We start from the raw sequence: 20,357 nt of genomic DNA on the forward strand, positions 1-20,357 counted from the left end.
TCCCCCAGTGGTGTCAACAGAGCATTCATGCGCTGCTCTATTCTCATTGGTGCGAAGCGATGTCAATCAATACTTCCAACCAATAGAGGAGGCGGACCAGCCGAGAGGGCGTTACCCCCGCTGACTCCGTCTCCCGAACTTTCCGTCACGGCGGGACAACCGTCAAAGTAAATGTCCGCTTTCTGATTTATTTCCATTTCCCTCCGAGGGAAGTTGGGGCGTTTGTGAAGCGTCTCCTGCGGCCGGAGTCTGATGTGTCACTGAGAGGTAGGAGGAGACCGCTCGGCCCGTCGGTTTGATGCCGGTTCCCCGGGGAGGGAGAGGATGAAGACGGTGAGAGAGGGGGCGGACAGGATGTTTGTCCCGGTGGGGACAGGAGGGGCTCATCTGTGGAAATGTCTGAGCCCACGGTGGTGGCGATTCACCACATTGGGGGGCAAACACCGGCAGACTGTTGCCCTGCAAGCGGGGCCGATGGTCCGGGCAAAGTGACAATTATTTGTGTTTTGTTGAGACTGTACCGGGAATATGGTGTAAAATCCCGCTCCCCACACTAACACGGGTCACACAGACCAAAGAACAAACTGCCGGAGGAACTCAGTGGGTCGGGCAGCATCTGTGGAGGGAAATGGACCGTCAACATTTCGGGCCGAGACCCTCCCTCTGGACTGAGAGTGGACGGGAAATAGTCCGAGAAAAGAGGTGAGGGGTGGGGATGGGGCAAGAGCTGGGGAGTGAGAGGTGGATCCAGGTGAGGGGGAGGTGGGAAGGTGGAAATAGTGACGGGGGTGGGAGGTGAGTGGTTGGGGCAACACGGGGCTGCAGAAGATGGAAATTAATTCCACGATCGAGGAGTGAGGGGGCGGAGTCACTGGGTCACGTGGGAGACCCTCCACCCGTCACGTGATCCCGGGTCTCGCTCCCGTTAAACGCAGATCTGCAGCATCCGCGGGGTTTTGCTTCCGAGGCCCCGCCTCCGCCCCGCCCTCACAGTCCCCGGATGGGCGCTGGTTTTCTTTCCGTTCTCTGTTGAAGCGGATCGCTGTCTGCGGGGCAAATAGAGCAGGTTCCCGTCGGTGAGTATTGAGGCCGGTCACCAGGGTGAAGGAGACCGACAATTTCCCATTGGAGAGTACTGAAGCCGATCCCGGGGGGAGCGGGGACCTGATGTTTGGCGGTGAGTTCCGCTAACTTCCTCGAACTGGCGGCCTTGGGGTCGGTCCGAGTTGTGAGACCTTCACACGGAAGAGTCTGAGATGAGCCGCCGCTCAGCCCCTGGTGATCTGGTCCCCGGAGCGGGATGAGGTGGTGATGCCGAGACCGAACCCATCCGGTGAGTTGTACCTGGGGACCTTTATCTCCATCACCCGGCCCGGTCTCGGATCCAAACTTCACCTGGATCGATAGTTGTTTTACATATTTCCAGCAGACTGGAAGCGGCCATTCGTCCCGTTGTGTTCTTGCAGACTCGAGGGTTAAACATAGTGATAGCACCCTTGGGTCACTGCTTCACGTGTATGAGTAGTTTCATCTTTCCCCGTTCAGACAGGACAGTGAGATCCAGATCTCTCACGTCCTCTCGGGGGTCTGGGAAGTTTATTTACATTTTCTTTCCATGACTACGACTTGCCGAAATGCTGACAGTGTTTCCCGATATCTGGCTCGGTTAATGAGAGAATTAAGTCTTGTTCATTTATCTGGGTTTCTCATAATTATGTACACTCCCTCCAGAAGTTCCAAAGGAGCAACCCAGTCTGTCTAATATTTCCACACGATTAAAATGGGGAATCTTTATTTTGTTTTACATGTACAGAGGTTGAGTGAAAACCGTGAGTTCGGTATTATCCGCACAGATCAATACATTGCAGCAGTTCATTGAGGTAAAGCAATACCAGAGTGGAACAAATCCTTATGGTTACAGAGAAAGTGCAGTGTAGGTAGATATGTGGTGCAAGGTCACATCGATTTAGACTGTGAGGTCAGGAGTCCACTCATCACCCTGGGGAACATTCAGTTCGCTTATAACAGCAGAATGGACATCTTCATGGAGCCTGGGTGGTATGTTTCTGTTTTATTTTATCTTCACCCCTGTGGGAGGGTGAGAAGTGAGAATGTTCAGGTTGTGGGGATCTTTCATTACGTTGGCTGCTTTACTGAGGCGGTGGGAAGTGTAGACTGAGTCCATGGAGGGGAGGTTGGTTTCTATGATGTGCTCAGCTGTGTCCACAGTTCTCCACTACTTCATTCAGTTAAAGGAAGAGCAGTAGCTGTGTGAAGATGTGAAGTACCCAGATGGGATACTTTCTGCGGAGCATTGATGAAGTGTGTGAAGTGGAAAAGGGCATATACCAAAGTTATTGTTTGTTCTGGCTTTGGTATACTACTGATATCTGTTATCTACTAGTGAGTACTATCATTTCAGGATCTGTGTTTTGCTGGAGGACCATCAGAGATCGCCCTTGATCCCCTGCTCCCATCTGGCTCCATCTGCTCATCCCCTGCCCATCTTGTTCAATCTCTGTCCAGCCTGTATCTCACCACCTCAATGATATATATCACCCATCTTGTTCAATCTCTGTCCAGCCTGTATCTCACCACCTCAATGATATATATCACCCATCTTGTTCAATCTCTGTCCAGCCTGTATCTCACCACCTCAATGATATATATCACCCATCTTGTTCAATCTCTGTCCAGCCTGTATCTCACCACCTCAATGATATATATCACCCATCTTGTTCACTCCCTGTCCAGCCTGTATCTCACCACCTCAATGATATATATCAACCATCTTGTTCAATCTCTGTCCAGCCTGTATCTCACCACCTCAATGATATATGTCACCCATCTTGTTCAACCTCTGTCCAGCCTGTATACAGTACCATTGCTGCAATGATATATTTCAGCAATCTCTCTTTCAAACTTTGTCTTCATTGTGAAGTTTTGTTTTGCATCTTTTCCAGGATTGGGTTTTTGATAGCTGGAGCTACCAGAGGTTTAATTGAACACAGCAGGTGGCAGGGTAAAAGCAGCCATTTCAATTTTAGTTTCCCCGTTACAAAATGGCTGCAGTGTTAATCTTTGTAATACTGACACTCACAGCATCTGATGTTGAGTTTGTTGTTTCCTTTTTCGGTTATTTTCGGTGAGCCACTTCCTCCGTTTCCAGGGTAACAGCCCGTCAGAGCTGCAGCAAGTGTTGTACTTTTTATCGCTCTGTGGTCACCGGCTCTCAGCGTAGAGACAGTGGCCGCAGAAGCAAATGTAACAGAGTGACAGTGGGAGGAAAGGATGCTGTGAGCATTGACTGTATGGAATGTATTACACCAGGGTCAGAATGAACTGAGAACTAACAAATGGGTTGGGGTGGGGTGGCATTTACAATTTAGGGTGTTGCTGATATTTTACAATCAGTTACTATCAGTGAATTAAAATGAAGAGGGAGAGAATACTACAGTTGCAGGAAATTTAAAGGAAGGAGGAGAAAATACTGGAAATGCTCAGCAGGTCAGCAGCACCTTGGACAGTCTCAGTTCTGAAACTGGGTCTTCCACCATTTGTCCTTTCAGAGATGTAGTCTGACGTACTGAGTTCCCAGCATTTTCTACTTTATAATTTTACATTTTGTTCCTGCTACACTGCAGGAAACATGGCAGCCAGCTGTACTGGGCGAGATCCCACGCAGCAAGAAGATTGAACTGGCATTAGCTGAGACACTGCCGCATATTACCAGCGGCAAAGAGCCCTGGGAGAGTTGGTGCTTGAGATATAATCTTGGGATGGGGGCTCCAGGAATATGGAACTGGCAGTGTTTGGGCTTCGGTCCACGTTTGTGTTATTACAGATGCGGCTGGATGTTCCTCCTTCCGCAATGAAGCAGACGTCTCCGGGGGCTGGATATTGGTAGTGTGAATCTCTCAGTGTGAGATGTGGAAAAGATGTGCGAGGCTCTCGGTGTGGGCTGTGACCCTCAGAGGTTGGATTCCGGGACATCACACATGTTTTGACCCAGATAAAATGAATCAGGGGATCAGGTTGTTCGGGTTTATGAGATGTTGAGCGAGTATTTCTGTTCTGTGCTCAGATGTTTGGTTCTGAAGTTCCTTTGGAAGCAAAGCAGGAAATGAGTTTCCATTCCATCCCTCACAGGGAGTGGCTGTGATTAAATATGCTTTTGTCTGTTTGCACCAGTAGATATAGACAGGGGTTTCAGAATTCAATTGACATTTTGAAATTCCCCCCTCACTGTCACCTGTCTATCTGCCAGTGGGAGTCAAAGAGAAACTCAAGATGCTGAAGATAGAACAGAACACAGAACAGTACATCACAGGAACAGGCGCATCGGCCACAATGGTGCGCCAAACCAGCTGAAAAGTTAATCAACCTCCCCAATAACTCCCACCTATACAATTTCCATATGCTCTCAATCTTCCTCACACCCATGTGCCTATCTGAACGTCTCTTAAAAGCCCCCGTGTATTTGCTTCCACTACCATAACAGACAGCAGATTCCAAGCATCTACACCTCTCTGAGTAGAACAACTTACCCTCACATTTCCTTTGCATCCACTCCCTCACACCTTCATTACATGTCCTCTGGTATTAGACATTTCTAAACAGCGAAAAGATACTCCTTGTCTACTCTATCTATGTCTTTCATAATCTTAGAAACCTCTATCTGGTTTATGTCTATGCTTCATTATCTCTCCGGTTAAAGTTAGATCTGGGCTGAGAGATTTATTGGAAGAAAAGCCCATGACTGGAACAAAACCACAACTGAAGATGAGGGAACAGCAACAATGAAACAGCCCGAGGACTGAGAGCACCATCCTGAATCAGAGTTTCCACTGATTCACTCAGGAGAAAGTTTGGTGAGTCTCAGTTACTCAAACGCTAGTCCTTTAGACATTACGTTTCTGTACCATGGAAAGTAGGAAATAGCTGAAGTGAGACTTAATAAGCCTAGAAATACCATTTATGCCTCTATCAGGCCCAGTTGCAATCATTCTAGATCTACTAATGTACTGTCAGCAGCAGCTCTGTGAAGCCATGCACATTCCCTCATATTGTTTGCTCATTTCAAACATCACTTCTGATGTTTCCTTGCTTGTCTGTGTTAGGTCACAATTATCTCAAAATGCGTTGAGAATTTCCTCCCTTTAGAAGACGCCGCAGTTGTCTCCTGCTGTAGTGACCGCAGAAATGTGGAGTGACCATGAACTACAGCAACATGTCATTGATTCCTCTGTCTATTGCAAGCTGTAATGATATAGTTGCCTAGAATATGTTTGAGCAAGCCTCTGCAAAGAGCAAACCCTCTTGAAACCAAATGTTCCAGCACCACATTTCATTCAGTCCTAACTAGCAACAGCCAACCAATAATTTATATTTACGTACCCTGTCGTCATCAAGTACTTTTCTACTAATAAATTGTCAGAACCTACGAATCTGTGATGAAGCAGAATTAGGTTTTACAATGTTCCCATTTGACCCTGTACCAAAGGCATGGGTTATATCTGTACTTGAGATGATCAAATGTTCTTGTAGCCAGGACTGCTGGAGCTGCCGGGGTTGGTTTAAACTCAGTCGTTGTGGGATGGGAACCAGAGTGTTTGGTCAGGTGATAGAACAGTTGATATAAAGGTAGATGCAATGTTCAAAGAGACTGTGGAAGGATCGGTTGTGGACAGGGCATCAGGTAGTGAGTTAGAAATGTGTTTAATTCAATACAACAAGTATTAAGAATAAAAGTAACTTAGAACATGGATGGTACATGTTATCACCATTACACAGACGTGACTGTTACAAGGGCAGGATTGGTGTTTGATGCTCCAGGTTTTAGTTGTTTCATAATACATATGGGGGTGGGGGGTGAAAGGGGGAGAATTGTCTGTACTAATTAGGGATGGTATCACAGCTACATAAACAGAGGACATCGATGTGGGTGAAATTCAGAAATAGGAAGGGGGCTATCATTCTGTGAGTATTCTATAGGCCTCCCCCAAAGCCACGGGGATAATGAGAGCAGATAACTTGGCAGCGTTGGGAAAGGTGCAGAAGCAAGAAGGTTGTTATCATTGTTGATCTCAACTTTCCTGATGTTGATTCCACCTCCTTGCTCCAAAATGTGTCAATGAGGCAGAATGTGTTGTGTGTCCAGGAAGGATTCTTGACACAGTATGTGTATGGGCTAACTCGAGGAGTTGCCGTACTGTATCTAGTATGAGGCAATGATGCTGGTCAGGTGACAGATGTCACAATGGGTGGCCCTTTTGAGACAGTGACCACAACACCCCAACTTTTATCATGGTCATGGACAAGGATAATAGCAGACCCTACGAGACAGTATTTAATTAGTGGATGGATAGTTGCAATGGTATTCGGAGCAACTTGAGAGTGTAAATTGGGAAAACATTTTTAAAGGGAAATGCACAATGGAACTGTGAAGGCTGTTTCAGGAACACCTCAATGCAGTTCGAGGTAGATTTGTTCCACAAAAAGTGAAAGAATGTTTATATAAACAAACCGTGGTTCACAAGAGATGGGAACATTTAAGCAACAGGGAAAAGGACTCATTATTTAGGTTTAGGAAGCAACATTCAAGCAAGGCTCCAGAGAATTATAAGGTAGCCTGGATGGAGCTTAAGAAGTGACTTAGAGGTCAAAGGGAACTTGAAGTCCTTGGGAAGTAGGATAAAGGAAAGCTCAAGGCATTCTACATGTGGGTGAAGAAGAGGATGGTGAATAGATTGAGGGTAGGACTCGGACTACTCAGGAGCAAAGGTGGAAATGTGCCTGGAGGATGCGGTGATTGGCAAGATGTTTAATGAATGCTTTGCTTCAGAGTTACCAATGAGATGGACAGTGATTGTGACGATAACATAGCAGCATGGAAACGTTCAGAAAGAGATGTTGTTGAATCTACCAATACACACCACGTTACTACAGGAAGTGAGGGGGGAGGTTACGGGGCATTGACAATGATCATTGTATCCTCTCTGGCCACAGGGGTAGTAACACATGATTGGAGGCTGTCAAATGTTGTTCTGTAATTCAATAAACCCAGTAGGTTTAATCCTGGGGATTATAGACCAGTGAGTGTTACATCAGGGGGTGGGCCAACCCTTGGAATGGATACTTGGGGACAGAAACTTTGAGCATTTGGAGAAACATAAGCTTACTACGGGGTGCCACTTTGGTTTTTTGGTGGTAAGTGGAGAAAATGGAAGGGGAGGTGCCGGAGATAATTTTCCACAATATGGACCGATCACACACAGAATATCTACCAACACTTGGATCGACAGAGACTGATCAGGAGTCACCATGGCATTGTGCATGGAAAGTTGTGTTGAACAATACATTTTAAGGTTTTGAAGATGATTGTCAGTGAGGGTGGGGGAGTGGATGTTGTACATTGAACTACAGTAAAGCCTTTGGCAAGATGCCTCATGACAGCTTGGTCTGGGAGATAAGGTCCCATGCGGTACAGAGAGAGAAAGTTAGATGGATTTAAAAATTGCCTTGAAGGTAGCAAGCAAAGAGTGGTGGTTGAAGGCTTCTCCTCAGAATGGGGGCGGGTAACTAGTGGTGTACCACAAAGCTACAAGTTGGGACATTTGATATTCGTTATTTGATAGCAATGATTTGAATGCAAGTGCACAAGCTTGACCAGTAAGTTCACAGATGACACAAAATTAGTAGATGGTACTCACGGTGAAGATTATCGTAGTTTATAGGGGATCTAAATGGGCAGAGGAGTGGTAAATAGATTGTAAAACCAACAGGAGCAGCAACGGTTTCATGCAGAGGCTGGTGATGATGTGGAGGGTACGGACAGAGGAAGTGGACGAGGCAGCACAATTGTATAATTCTAGAAGCATTTGGGATGTGTAGATGGAGTGAAGAGGCCAGGAGGGAAATGGATCAAACACAGGAAATTGGGGCCATCTCCGTGGGCAATGTGGTCAGCATTGTCTCGTTGGGCTGAAGGGTCTGTGTCTGTGATCTGTTGCTCTGTGACTCTATCAGTAGGATTTGCCAGATATCACTGGACAGACATGCAGACGTGGTAACAGTTAACAGGGAATGTTTGGTCCCTAAGTGAACTGCTGCTCTGATACAGGGGATGGCAATACTGTCACATTTGCAAAGTATTCCTACTCCGTCTGACTCACTGTCTGCTTGTTTTGTGTAATTCAGGGCATCACTAGCAGGCGGGGCTGTCCTACACCGTGACCAAATGTAAACAAGAGGACAACAATCAACAATAGTCATTCAGAATCAGAATGGCTACAGGTATGTTCACTGGGATCTTTATAATTAAACTTCTGCCCTGTTGGTGCACAATAGTTCAGATGAAGAAACTTACACAGGCGCTAACAGGGCAGAGAAAAGTTTCATCAAGCAGTGTCATTGATGCCACTGGTAAAGCGGCTTTGTGTAATCGATCAGTCCAACAGTCCCAGCGCAGGGACCTGACACCAGTAATGGTCGAATGACTCCGCTCACCAGGCAAAGCTCCACCTGAGTGAAAAGAGCCGGAGACCCTGAATCAGCAGGTTGAGAGTGAAACACAAACAGAAATGTGACAACGGTGTTGTTTTAAGTAAAAGTCCAGGCTCAGGGTTTCGTTGCACTTCAGAGCCTGTTTAGAGGTGAAAGACATCTCCAACTTCCATTTATAAAATTCAGAAACAGGTGATAAGAGCATTTCCGGGATTTCAGAAATTGTGTGATGATATAACATTTCAGGTTTTGGCAGGGCAGCTATCAATTGCCCCCTCGATGCGGAAAGTAGATGAGGGAAATTTTCCAAACTCTGTTTTCTGTAACCGAGCCGAGAACATTGCCAGCCTTGGAAATGGCTGAGGATCAGGAGACACTTCATTTTAGATAAACTTGTGGTCTGGTTTGGTGCATCACTGTCTGGTATGGAGGGGCTACTGCACAGGACCGAAAGAAGCTGCAGGAAGTTGTAAATCTGGTCAGCTCCATCTTGGGTATGAATCTACAAAGTACCCAGGACATCTTCAGGGAGCAGTGTCTTAGAAAGGCAGCGTCCATTATGCAGGACCTTCAGCACCCAGGGCATGCCATTTTCTCACCGTTACCATCAGAAAGCAGGTACAGAAGCCTGAAGGCACACACTCAGCGATTCAGGAACAGCTTCTTCCCCTCTACCATCCGATTCCTAAATGGACATTGAATCTTTGGACACTATCTTACTTTTTTTTTTTAAATATACAGTCTTTCTGTTTTTGCACTTTAAAAAAAAATCTATTCAATATTCGTAATTGGTTTACTTGTTTATTTATTATTATTGTTATTATTTTTAATTTTATTCATTATTGTCTGTCTCTGCTAGATTATGTATTGCATTGAACTGCTGCTGCTAAGTTAACAAATTTCACGTCACATGCCGGTGATAATAAACCTGATTCTGATTCTGTTTTAATACCCCGATCCATGTCTGGTCTGTGGCCAAATGGTGAACGTGAGTTCTCAATATTTCTCTCTTGAGATGATCTGCTAACTGAATTTAAATTCCCAGTATCTCTGATGGGAGACCCGGTATAACCAATGACCAACTATCTGTCTCCTGTTGGCACAATAGGGGCGTTGGGAACAGACCAAAATGCGAGACACAGACACTGAAGTACAAGGATCTGGACTTGACTAGAGTAGGGATGTGACAGGATTCAGACCAGGAGCAGGGACAGGAACGCAGACTTGGGCTAGGGAAAGCGGCACCAAGACTAGGAACCATGGACTAGGAGATAAGGCTTGTACTCCAAGCCTGAGGCTGGACAAGGACACAGAACCTGGGTCTTGCCTCGGGCTCGGACCCCAGAACCAGGCAAGGACATGACATGGCTTCAGGACAGGACATGGCTGGGGTCTAGAGGACTGAGCTTGGAGACAGGCTGGGGTCTTTGCTCTTGAGGCTTGAGGCTGGGGTCTTGGGTCTTGAGCTTGGCTTGCAGGCTGGGGTCTTGGGTCTTGAGCTTGGCTTGCAGGCTGGGAGTTTGGCTGCGGGATCGTTGAGGCTTGGGTTCTCGGAGCTGGGCTGTGGGATCGTCGAGGCTTGGGTTCTCGGAGCTGGGCTGCGGGATCGTCGAGGCTTGGGTTCGCGGAGCTGGGCTGCAGGATCGTCGAGGCTTGGGTTCTCGGAGCTGGGCTGCGGGATCGTCGAGGCTTGGGTTCTCGGAGCTCAGGGACAGACCGGGAACCGAACATCAACACAGAGCCGGGACTTATCCTTCGACAAGCCGGGACTCATCATTAACACGACACTAACATGAGACAGGACAGAACGTAGACATCGAGTCGGGACTTGTCCTAAGACAAGCCGGGACTGAACTTCATCTCCACACGAAGGTGGTACAGGTCCCTCCGTCAGGTAACGGCAGAACGGCCGGACTTACCCCACCGAGGCGAGGACAAGACAAGACCCTCCGTCAGGTAATGGCAGAACGGCCGGACGTACCCCACCGAGGCGAGGACAGGACAAGATAAGACCCTCCGCAGGGCAATGGCAAAACGGCCTGTCTTACCCCACTGAGGTGAGGACAAGACAAGACAGATCCCCCCACAGGGCAATGGCAAAACGGCCTGACTTACCCCACGGAGGCGAGGACAAGGAGAGACAAGACCCTCCACGGGGCAACGTTAGAACGGCCCAACTTACCCCATCGAGGCAAAGACAAGACAAGACCCTCCGCAGGTAACGGCAGAACGGGCGGACTTACCCCACGGAGGCGAGGACAGGACAAGACAAGACAGGACCCTCCGCAGGGCAACGGAAAAATGGCCTGTCTTACCCCACGGAGGCGAGGACAAGGAGAGACAAACACCAAAGAATGACAGAGAGTTCCATCTCTGCTCCGGGGAAGCTCCGAGTCTCATTTCGGCCAGCAACCTCAGCTGGCCACGGAAACACCCGGATCCCGATCTAGCTCAGAGTGGCTGACGGCCACTCAGCTGGCTCAGGAAACAGCCAAGTCCATACCACAAAGGGTACTGTAAAATGAGTGGTAACAAGGCTCCATGAAGCGGTGGTCCTCCAACCAGGCCTAGAGATCACAAATGGTTTCACTAGCCTTCCATCAGCAGGTTGCTCCAAGGGGGCCTGACAAGACAAACCAGCCGCCCACACTCGACCCCAGCGCTACTTCCATTGCAAGCCCCAAATTCGAATCAGGTGCCTATGATTAATTTAACCAAACGAGGAACAGCTGGAAGACCCGGAGTCCTGAGTCCACGGACCAGACCATGAACCGGAATGTGGACTTCACAGACCGGACCATGACATAACCATTATTGGGCCTTGGTTGCACCCAACAGTCTGAGGGATTTAGAGGAACAAATTTGTAGAGAGATTGCAGACCATGCCAAGAAACAAAGGTTGATTCAGTAAGTGATTTTAACTTTCCATGTATTGACTGGGACTCCCATACTGTAAAAGTAGATGGGGTAGAGTTTGTCAAATGTGCCCTTAATCATTGCGTAGAATTCCTGATCCAGAAGTGTGCAATAAGCTGTGAGGAAATAATCCATGGCTGGTGACAGAAATTAGTGATCATAATTCCATGAGATTCAAAGTAAATATGGAAAAAGAGAGGTCTGGATCATAGGTTGAGATTCTAAATTGGAGAAAGGACAATTTTGATGGTGTCAGAAAGGATCTGACAAGTGTGGTTTGGGACAGGCTGTTCTCTGGCAAAGGATTAATTGCCAGAGTTGATTGGCTATATTTAAGAGGGAGTTAGATATGGCCCTTGTGGCTACGGGGGTCAGGGGGTATGGAGGGAAGGCTGGTACAGGGTTCTGAGTTGGATGATCAGCCATGATCATACTGAATGGCGGTGCAAGTTCGAAGGGCCGAATGGCCTACTCCTGCACCTATGTTCTATGTAAGTGGGAGGCCTTCAGAAGTGAAATTTTGACAGTGTGGAGTTTGTATGTGCCTACCAAAATAATAGTTGAAAGGTAACTGGTGCAGGGAACCTTGGTTTTCAAGAGATATTGAGTCTCCGGATATTTTGTTCCTCTAAATGCCTCAGACTGTTGGGTGCTACCAAGACTCATTAATGACTACAATATCATAATTCCACCCCCTGAGCTCATCTGACTTTTCTTTTATTCGTCATTTGTAGATATCTAAAAGCTTCCCAATAGTTTTTGTTATTTTTTTTTGCCCTCTCTTTGGCTTTTATGTTGGCTTTGGCTTCTCATTTCAGCCATGGTTGTGTCCTCCTGCCTTTCCAATGCTTCCAATTCTTTGGGATGTATTGATCACTGAGCTCCTGAATTGCTCCCAGAAACTCCAGCCATTGCTGCTCCATTGTCACTCCTACCTTTTCCCTTCCAAAAATTTTGGCCAGCTTGTCTGTCATAAAAAAAAAAATGGAGAGGTTCAGTATGGAAACAGGCTATTTGGCCCATGTAGTCAATGCTGAAAAAAACACATAAGCTGTCTGATGCAACTACCTGCACTGGGACCATCGCCCTCCATACCCCTACCATCCAGGCTCCCAAACAAACTACTTTTAAATGGTGAAACTGAGCTCATATTCACCACTTGTGCTGACATCTCATTCCACACGTCATGACCATTTCAGTAAAGAGCTTTTCCAAATGTTTCTGTTTAATTTTCACCTTCCCCCCCTTACCCATGACCTCTGGTTGTCATCCCAACCAACCTCAGTGGAAAAAGCTGCTTGCATTTACCCTATCTATGCCCTCATAACTTTGTATACTTCGAACAAATCCTCAAAGTAATGTATGATTTCCTTGTTTATGTTTAGAGCATTTTTTAGCTGTACAAGATGATGAGGGGCATTGATCATGTGGATAGCCAGATTTTTTGTTCCCAGGGCTGAAATGGCTAACACGAGGGGCATAGTTTTAAGGTGCTTTGAAATAGATACCGAGGGGATGTCAGGGGTAAGTTTTTTACACAGAGAGTGGTGGGTGCGTGGAATGCACTGCCAGCTATTTGTGTGAGAGTGTTTCAATTACTGTGGGGCCAGGAACCCATGCAGCTCAGTGAGAACAGGGAATAATACCAATGGAGAGAGTCAAACTGAGCCAGGTCACAGACTGGAGATGGCAGAAATACCCCATTCTTATAGAGACAGGAAGAGCATCAGAGAATTTGTTGGTCATTCCAGATACAAGCACTGTGCCCAGTTAGAAGATGATTTCTCTCTCCAACTTGGGTTGAACTGCACTGGAACAGTGTGATGTCACATCACACCTTGACAACTCAAGTGATCTCATTTGAAATGTTGTCCTACACCTATTGATGGATTTTGTAAATCTTTTTACAGGTTACAAATGACAAGGAATTTGTCTGTGGGAATCTCGAACACAACACGCCAATTTTGCTGTCTCTGACCAGATATTTAAGAAGTGGAGCAAGGATTCACTCGATCATCCTTCCTGCTCAGACTCATTCGAAGAGATTCATTCGATCATCTGACCGACTGGCATTCCCGTCATTTTACACAGCGGGGAACCCATTCATCTGCTTCAGACAGTGGGAATGGATTCACTCCGTCATCTCGTATGAAGGTACATCAGCAAGTTCGCACTGGGACAAGGCCATTCACCTGTTCTGTGTGTGAGAAGGGATTCAGGCTGTCTTCCCACCTGTGGACACACCAGTCAGTTCAAACTGGGCAGAGGCTGGTCATCTGCTGAATTTGTGGGGAAGGATTCACTTGGTCATCTGAACTAATGGCTCACCAGCGACTTCACACCGGGGAGCGGCCATTCATTTGCTCAGACTGTGGGAAGGAATTCACTTGCTCATCTAAGCTAAAGGTACATCAGCGAGTTCACACTGGGGAGTGGCCGTTCACCTGCTCAGACTGTGGGAAGGGATTCACTGAGTCATTTCCCCTCAGAAGGCACCAGACAGTTCACACCGGGGAGCGGCCATTTACCTGCTCAGACTGTGGGAAGGGATTCACTGAGTCATTTCACCTCAGAAGGCACCAGTCAGTTCACACTGGGGAGAGGCCATTCACCAGCTCGGACTGTGGGAAGGGATTCACTCGGTCATTTCACCTCAGAAGACACCAATCAGTTCAAACTGGGAAGAGGCCATTCACCTGCTCAGACTGTGGGAAGGGATTCACCGTATCAGCTCACCTACTGATTCACCAGTCAGTTCACACTGCAGTGAGGGATTTCACCTGCTCAGTCTGTGATAAGACATTCACTCAGTCATCCAACCTGCAGAGACACCAGCGAGTTCACACTGGGGAGAAGCCGTTCACCTGCTCAGACTGTGGAAAGGGATTCACTCGGTCATCCCACCTACAGAGTCACCAGCGAGTTCACACTGGGGAGTGGCCGTTCACCTGCTCAGACTGTGGGAAGGGATTCACTCAGGCATCTCACCTACGGAGACACCAGTCGGTTCACACTGGGGAGAGGCCGTTCACCTGCTCAGTCTGTGGGAAGACATTCACTCAGTCATCCAACCTACAGACACACCAGCGAATTCACACTGGGGAGAAGCCTTTCACCTGCTCAGACTGTGGGAAGGGATTCACACAGTTAGCTAGCCTACAAGGACACCAGTCAGTTCACACTGGGAAGAGGCCGTTCACCTGCTCAGACTGTGGGAAGGGATTCACCACATCGTCTCACCTTCTGAGTCACCAGTCAGTTCACACTGGGGAGAAGCCATTCACCTGCCCAGACTGTGGGAAGAGATTCTCTCAGTCATCTCACCTACATACACACCAGCGAGTTCACACTGGGGAGAAGCTGTTCACCTGCTCAGACTGTGGGAAGGGATTCACTCGATCATCCACCCTACAGAGTCACCAGCGAGTTCACACTGTGGAGTGACTGTTCAGCTGCTCAGACTGTGGGAAGGGATTCACTCAGGCATCTCACCTACCGAGACACCAGTCAGTTCACTCTGGGGAATGGCCATTCACCTGGTCAGACTGTGGGAAGGGATTCAGTCAGTCATCTGATCTGTTGGCACACCAGTGAGTTCACACTGGTTAGAGGCTGATCACCTGCTCAGACTTTGGGAAGAGATTCTCTCAGCCATCTCCGCCAAATATGCATCATTGAGTTCACACTGGGGAGAGGGTTGTTCACCTGTTGTGAATGGGGAAGGGATTCACTCAGTAATCTAACCTTGTGACACGCTACCAGGTTCACACTGGGGAGAAAGTTTCAATAAGCTGCATGCTGGATATTTGTCCGTCACCATTGCTGAATGCTATTTCGAGAGTGGCTGTCGGTGCTGAACTCTGCAATTATTGCTGCTGCTCACCACACCCAGTTCTGCACCCTGGTCACTGGGCATGGGAGGAGTTTCTTCTGCTGCATATTCACCTTTAATGGGACTGGAGTTTAATATTCTGGATCTGAGACAAATAAATCAGTTCTATTTTGAACTCTGTCTTCAGTACTTAGTGAATTTATAACACACCTAGTGTACAGTAGAGAGTCAACTGAGGTCGGCTGGACACTGCCAGTGATTGTGATCCACAACAGTCCTTTAAAATCCTCCACTGTTGTTCTCCTTTCGCTCTCCCTGTGGGATAGGTTCCAGTCACCACTCTTGGGTGAAGACGTTTCCTTTGAATTTTCTGCAGACTGAAGAAGTTGAGCTGACTGCAGTTCTGTCTGAGATGTTCTTTGCCTCTCAATTCTCTGGGCTGAGGAAGAATGACATTGGGAATTAACCACCTTATTCAGGTCTTATTTCCACATTATGGGTCATTTTTTCCTGCTTCTAAAGGGTTGTTAGAGAACACCACTGTCCTCCAAAGACTGAAAGCAGAACGGGAAACCATCAGTTGGATGTTCAACAGAGCAGGATCAGAAACCAGAGGCGGGTCTGCACAGGGCAGAGTTTGGGGCTCTGGACGATGGTCGGGGTAAGAACGTATGATGAGGAGAAGGGAATCAGCAGTGGGGCGTGGTAAGGAATGACAGAGTAGCAACATTTGGAAGCTGATTGACAGAGAAAATAATTTGTTTGTCTGACTGACGACACAAACAATACCTGTGGTGAGATGCTCCACTGGTCGAGGACGTGTGTGTTGGGAACGGTTACATCTATTGAGGGAGTTGTTCCTGCTTGTTTATCCCATAATATTAAATCCGGATGGTTATTTTAGATTACCCTCTGTGTAATAATGTATTGGTTATCATATAAATTGTGAGATTCTGTCCTGATCTGGATCAGGCTTTATGGTGCTCTGATGAAGTTATGGTAGTCATTCCTAAGTTTGTATTTTAAAGCAAGATTTTGGTGAATGATATTTGCCACTTGATTGTAGCTGCATAGGTAATCAGATTGAGTTAAACTGCTGCAGGATCCTGGAATGAGTTTGATTGTGTCTGGTTTCTCTTGGCATTTTCTGCATTGATTGCTTGTTTGTTTGTATTGTACATATTTTTTATTTTTTTTTGTTAACCACCTTGTCCTGTACTTCTGCAAGGAATCCCTCTGTATCTGGGAAGAGGTCTCCAACTCTCAGTTTAGATACAGGTTTCCCCCGCCATCCGAAGGTAGAGTGTTCCTATGAAACAGTTCGTAAGCCGAAATGTCGTAAATCGAAGAAGGAATTAACATTTATTTATATGGGAAAATTTTGTGAGCATTCGCAGACCCAAAAATAACCTACCAAATTATGCCAAACAACATATAAAACCTAAAATAACAGTAACACATAGTAAAAGCAAGAATGATATGATAAATACACAGCCTATATAAAGTAGAAATACTTTTCCACAATCATTACTGAACTGTTCTCCGTAGCGAAAATCTCACGCAAGCGCCGTCGGCAGAAAATCTCACGCAAGCGCTGTTGGCAAAAACACGGTGCAAGCGCTCTCCAGTAACCTTTAAGCTATGAAGCTGCCAAATCCTACCAAATAACACGTAAAAATACACAGCCGATATAAAGTAGAAATAATGTATGTACAGTGTAGTATCACTTACTGGAATTGGGAAGGCAGCGCAGAACACACGGATGATGGTGTGTTAGACTGAATTGATGCTGGTTGTCTGGTGTAGTGGCCCCCACCCTCCAGGCCGTCAACCCGATACATTGCCGCGAAGAACGCAGGGGTCCAGCGGTAATCGGGAGGCATCCAGCACATCTTAAAAAAAAAAGCCAAAACAAACATGCTAATTAATTAGGTGCCACCCGTTATTGTCGGCCCAGAAGAGTGCTGATTTCCGATTGCGTCGTCTCTGATCTGGGCTGACAATTATGTGTCGGCACCTAATTAATTAGCATTTTTATTTCGGCTTTTTTCTTGTGTTGCGTGCCTCCCGGCTGGCTTTGCATTCTCTGCGAATCGGTATCTGTCCATGGCCTAGGGGTTGGGGTGGTGGGACACTGGGGTGTCATCTCGTCACCTGTTTCCATTAGAGCAGGCAGCTCTTTACCTTCTATCTCTGCTCGCCTCGATGTCGAAGGTCGAGGTTCGTCGTCTGCTGTGGCTGATGTGGAAGGCTTGCTTGACTGCTGAGCCTCGCGCAGTTTCCTATCACACAGTTCTTTAATAAGGACTCAAACCATCCTGCAAATATCCCCTAACCCAACGTACCCTTTCAAAATTAAAGTCGTAATTTATCATTACTCATTCGGTTGCGATTGTTATCCTTTTTTCTCCCAATTGCATCAGCTCTTCATCTGTCAGTACTTGGTGATAGGATTCCAAAACCTCTACAACATCATGCTCGTCAGCTTCCACAAACCAAACTCACATTGTCCTTACTTCGTTCAGCACGATCAAAACGCTTAGTTATGTCTATTTTTACCGTAAGTGTAACACCCTAACGAGCTCTTTCAGGCTTTTCCGATACCATAGAACTCACCTTGCAAACGGCTGCTCACAGGCACGTGTTAAAGCAAAGCAGTTCCCAATCCGGGGAGAGCGGCTGCTCGGGGCGTGCTGATTTTTTATCGTGCGCTGATCTTTTATCGCGCGCTGAATCTTTTTTTCGTAACAGTGAAAACACCTTCTGAAAGCGAAAACAGGGTACTAATGTAGGTCTTCCGTAACAGTGAGGTTTCGTAAAGCGAACGTTCGAAAAGTGGGGACACCTGTACTCGATACTTCCTTGCCAACATCTAGTCTGCTCAGATCGTTGGGATGTCTCCCATGGAGGGTCAAACTCATTCCACTGGTTAATGTTTTCTTCCATGTTCATGATTTATTTTTCTGAGTTAGCCTCTCATTTAAGCTTTCTGGTCTGTATTTCTTATCACAATTGCATATACAGACATGGAGCATTGAATCCTGTTCATTTCTGATGAAAATACATACTTAGTAGTGTAAGGGGTTTCTTCTTCATGTTAACTGCTACGGCTAATAAAATGGCTTCTCTGTAATATTAACTGTTGATGTAAGGGGTTCTCTGTAGCAGCATATTTGGGTTATAATCATAGATGACTTTGGAGTGCCATTGCTAAGCAACAGAATAGATGTTATTCTTTCTTGTGTGTGAAAGCTATTGATTTTGGTGGGCTTTGTTCAGAAGGCACGACGGGGACAGAGAGAGGAGACGCGACCCGCGAGATGCTGTAAGCTGGGCGACTGAACAGACCCCGAGCGGGAGTCTGAGGCCCAGGGTCTTCGGCAAGGAGAGGAGACGAGGACAGACTCGTGAGGAGTGTTTTGGTCGACCACCGAGGGTGGTCCCATTCGAGGGTCGGCGGAGTTCGGAGGAAAGAATACCTGATTCGTGACCTCCAACGATTTATTTGTGCACACAACTGGTGGAGTTACTGACTTGGCGCCTTGATTGTATTTGTTTCTACTAACCCATCACCAAGAAGTACTCATGAAGTGTAATCATTTAATGGCATATGGTGTACTGTCTGTTATTTGGCGGTGTGGGGTACATCACACAGCAGCCACACAAACTCGATTACCCAGTTTGGCAGAGCCGGAGACTGCTCCCCCGAGATGAAACCAAGCTGAGCGAGCCTGCTTACCAGAAGGCTACAGAAGTTTTATCTGACTGTTGTGTTTTTTTTTTTCCATGTGTGTTATTTCTCTTCCTCCTCCTGTCCATGGTAGTGCTAATCTTAAGTGGGTCTGAGTGTAAATAGGCTTTTTCTAAAGTTGTCATTTCAGTTCTTATTTATCTTTCTAAATTTTACTGATTGAAATGGGACTAAGATATTTTCATTAAAAAAGTCAATGTCGGAAATGATGAAAATATTTTTTGCCTTTGTTGTATTTGTTAACTATTGAGCTCTGTGTGGCAGGTTTTTAAAGCCTTGAACTAAATTTTGTCAAAGTTTTCCCTATTTTGCACTACTTTCTATTGTCTTTGCTTGTTGATATTCCAGATACATGGGTATCAAGAGTCCCGATGATGGGTCTTGGCCCGAAATGTTGAATCCCATCCATAGATGCTGCCTGACATGCTGACCTCCTGCAGCAATTTTTATGTAGTTTTCTAGATTTCTAGCATCTGTAGGTCCTCTTGTTTCCCAGATACTTATATGTTCCTTGAAAGAACAAGCCAAGAACAAGCTGGTAGTGGGATAGTGTGGCTCTGTTACTAAAATATTAAATAAAATCATTAGAAAGAGGTGGCATAGGGTTGGAATGTGTAGAATCTGTGGGTAGAATTAAGGAAGAGCAAATGTAAAAAAAAATCCCTGATGGGAAATGTGTAGACACCTCTAAACAATAGTAAGTCTGTGGTCCACAAATGACAATGGGAGAGAGAAAGTGCGTGCCAAGAGGGCAATCTTACAATAGTCATGGGGGATTGTCATGCAGGTGATTAAGAACATTAGGATGATGTTGGTTTCAAGAGGAGGAATTCCTAGAATGCCTACAAGATGCTTTTCTAAAGCAGCTCATGGTTGAGCCCACTTGGTGATCAGCTATTCTGGATTGGGTGTTGTAATGAACTGGAATTAATTAGGTCACTGAAGTTCAAAGAACCCTTAGGGGCAAGTGATCTTAATATGCTCAAATTCACTTTGACATTTGAGAAGGAGAAGCTAAAGTCAGATGTGGAATAAAAAGAATTAGAAAGGCATGAGAGAAAAATTGGTCAAAATTGATTTGCAAAGAACATGGGCAAGGATGAAGACAGAGCAGCAATGTCTGGAGTTTCTGGAAGCAATTCAGAAGGTACAAGATATACACAGTGGCAGGCAAAAGTCTGGGCATCCCTGGTCAAAATTTCTGTTACTGTGAATAGCTAAGCGAGTAAAAGATGACCTGATTTCCAAAAGGCATAAAGTTAAAGGTGACACATTTCTTTAATAATTTAAGCAAGATTACAGTTTTATTTCCATCTTTTACAGTTTAAAAATAACAAAAAAAGGAAAAGGGCC

The 20,357-nt window shown here is 46.2% G+C and overlaps 1 protein-coding gene across 10 annotated transcripts; it reads left to right on the forward strand.

Moving 5' to 3' along the window:
- Positions 1–138: 138 nt before the first annotated feature.
- LOC140208664 (uncharacterized) lies at positions 139–19,202 on the forward strand. Of its 10 annotated transcripts, XM_072277513.1 has the most exons (6): positions 1,050–1,076; positions 1,814–1,880; positions 4,718–4,871; positions 8,200–8,295; positions 13,332–15,914; positions 18,533–19,202. In XM_072277513.1, the coding sequence occupies exon 5, from the start codon at positions 13,741–13,743 to the stop codon at positions 14,863–14,865; it is 1,125 nt and encodes a 374-aa protein (XP_072133614.1). In that variant the 5' UTR covers positions 1,050–1,076; positions 1,814–1,880; positions 4,718–4,871; positions 8,200–8,295; positions 13,332–13,740; the 3' UTR covers positions 14,866–15,914; positions 18,533–19,202. The 10 variants fall into 10 exon arrangements, with proteins under 10 accessions (XP_072133617.1, XP_072133619.1, XP_072133610.1 ...); XM_072277509.1 differs by lacking the exon at positions 1,814–1,880 and having other exon boundaries at positions 987–1,076; XM_072277510.1 differs by lacking the exon at positions 1,814–1,880 and having other exon boundaries at positions 996–1,076; positions 4,722–4,871.
- The last annotated feature ends 1,155 nt before the right edge of the window (positions 19,203–20,357 follow it).

This window comes from Mobula birostris, chromosome 13 (assembly GCF_030028105.1).
Source record: "Mobula birostris isolate sMobBir1 chromosome 13, sMobBir1.hap1, whole genome shotgun sequence".
Taxonomy (NCBI): domain Eukaryota; kingdom Metazoa; phylum Chordata; class Chondrichthyes; order Myliobatiformes; family Myliobatidae; genus Mobula; species Mobula birostris.

Excerpts from the sequence above, each read along its gene's own strand:
- LOC140208664 (XM_072277516.1), top strand. The coding sequence starts at position 13,741 with ATGGCTCACCAGCGACTTCACACCGGGGAGCGGCCATTCATTTGCTCA.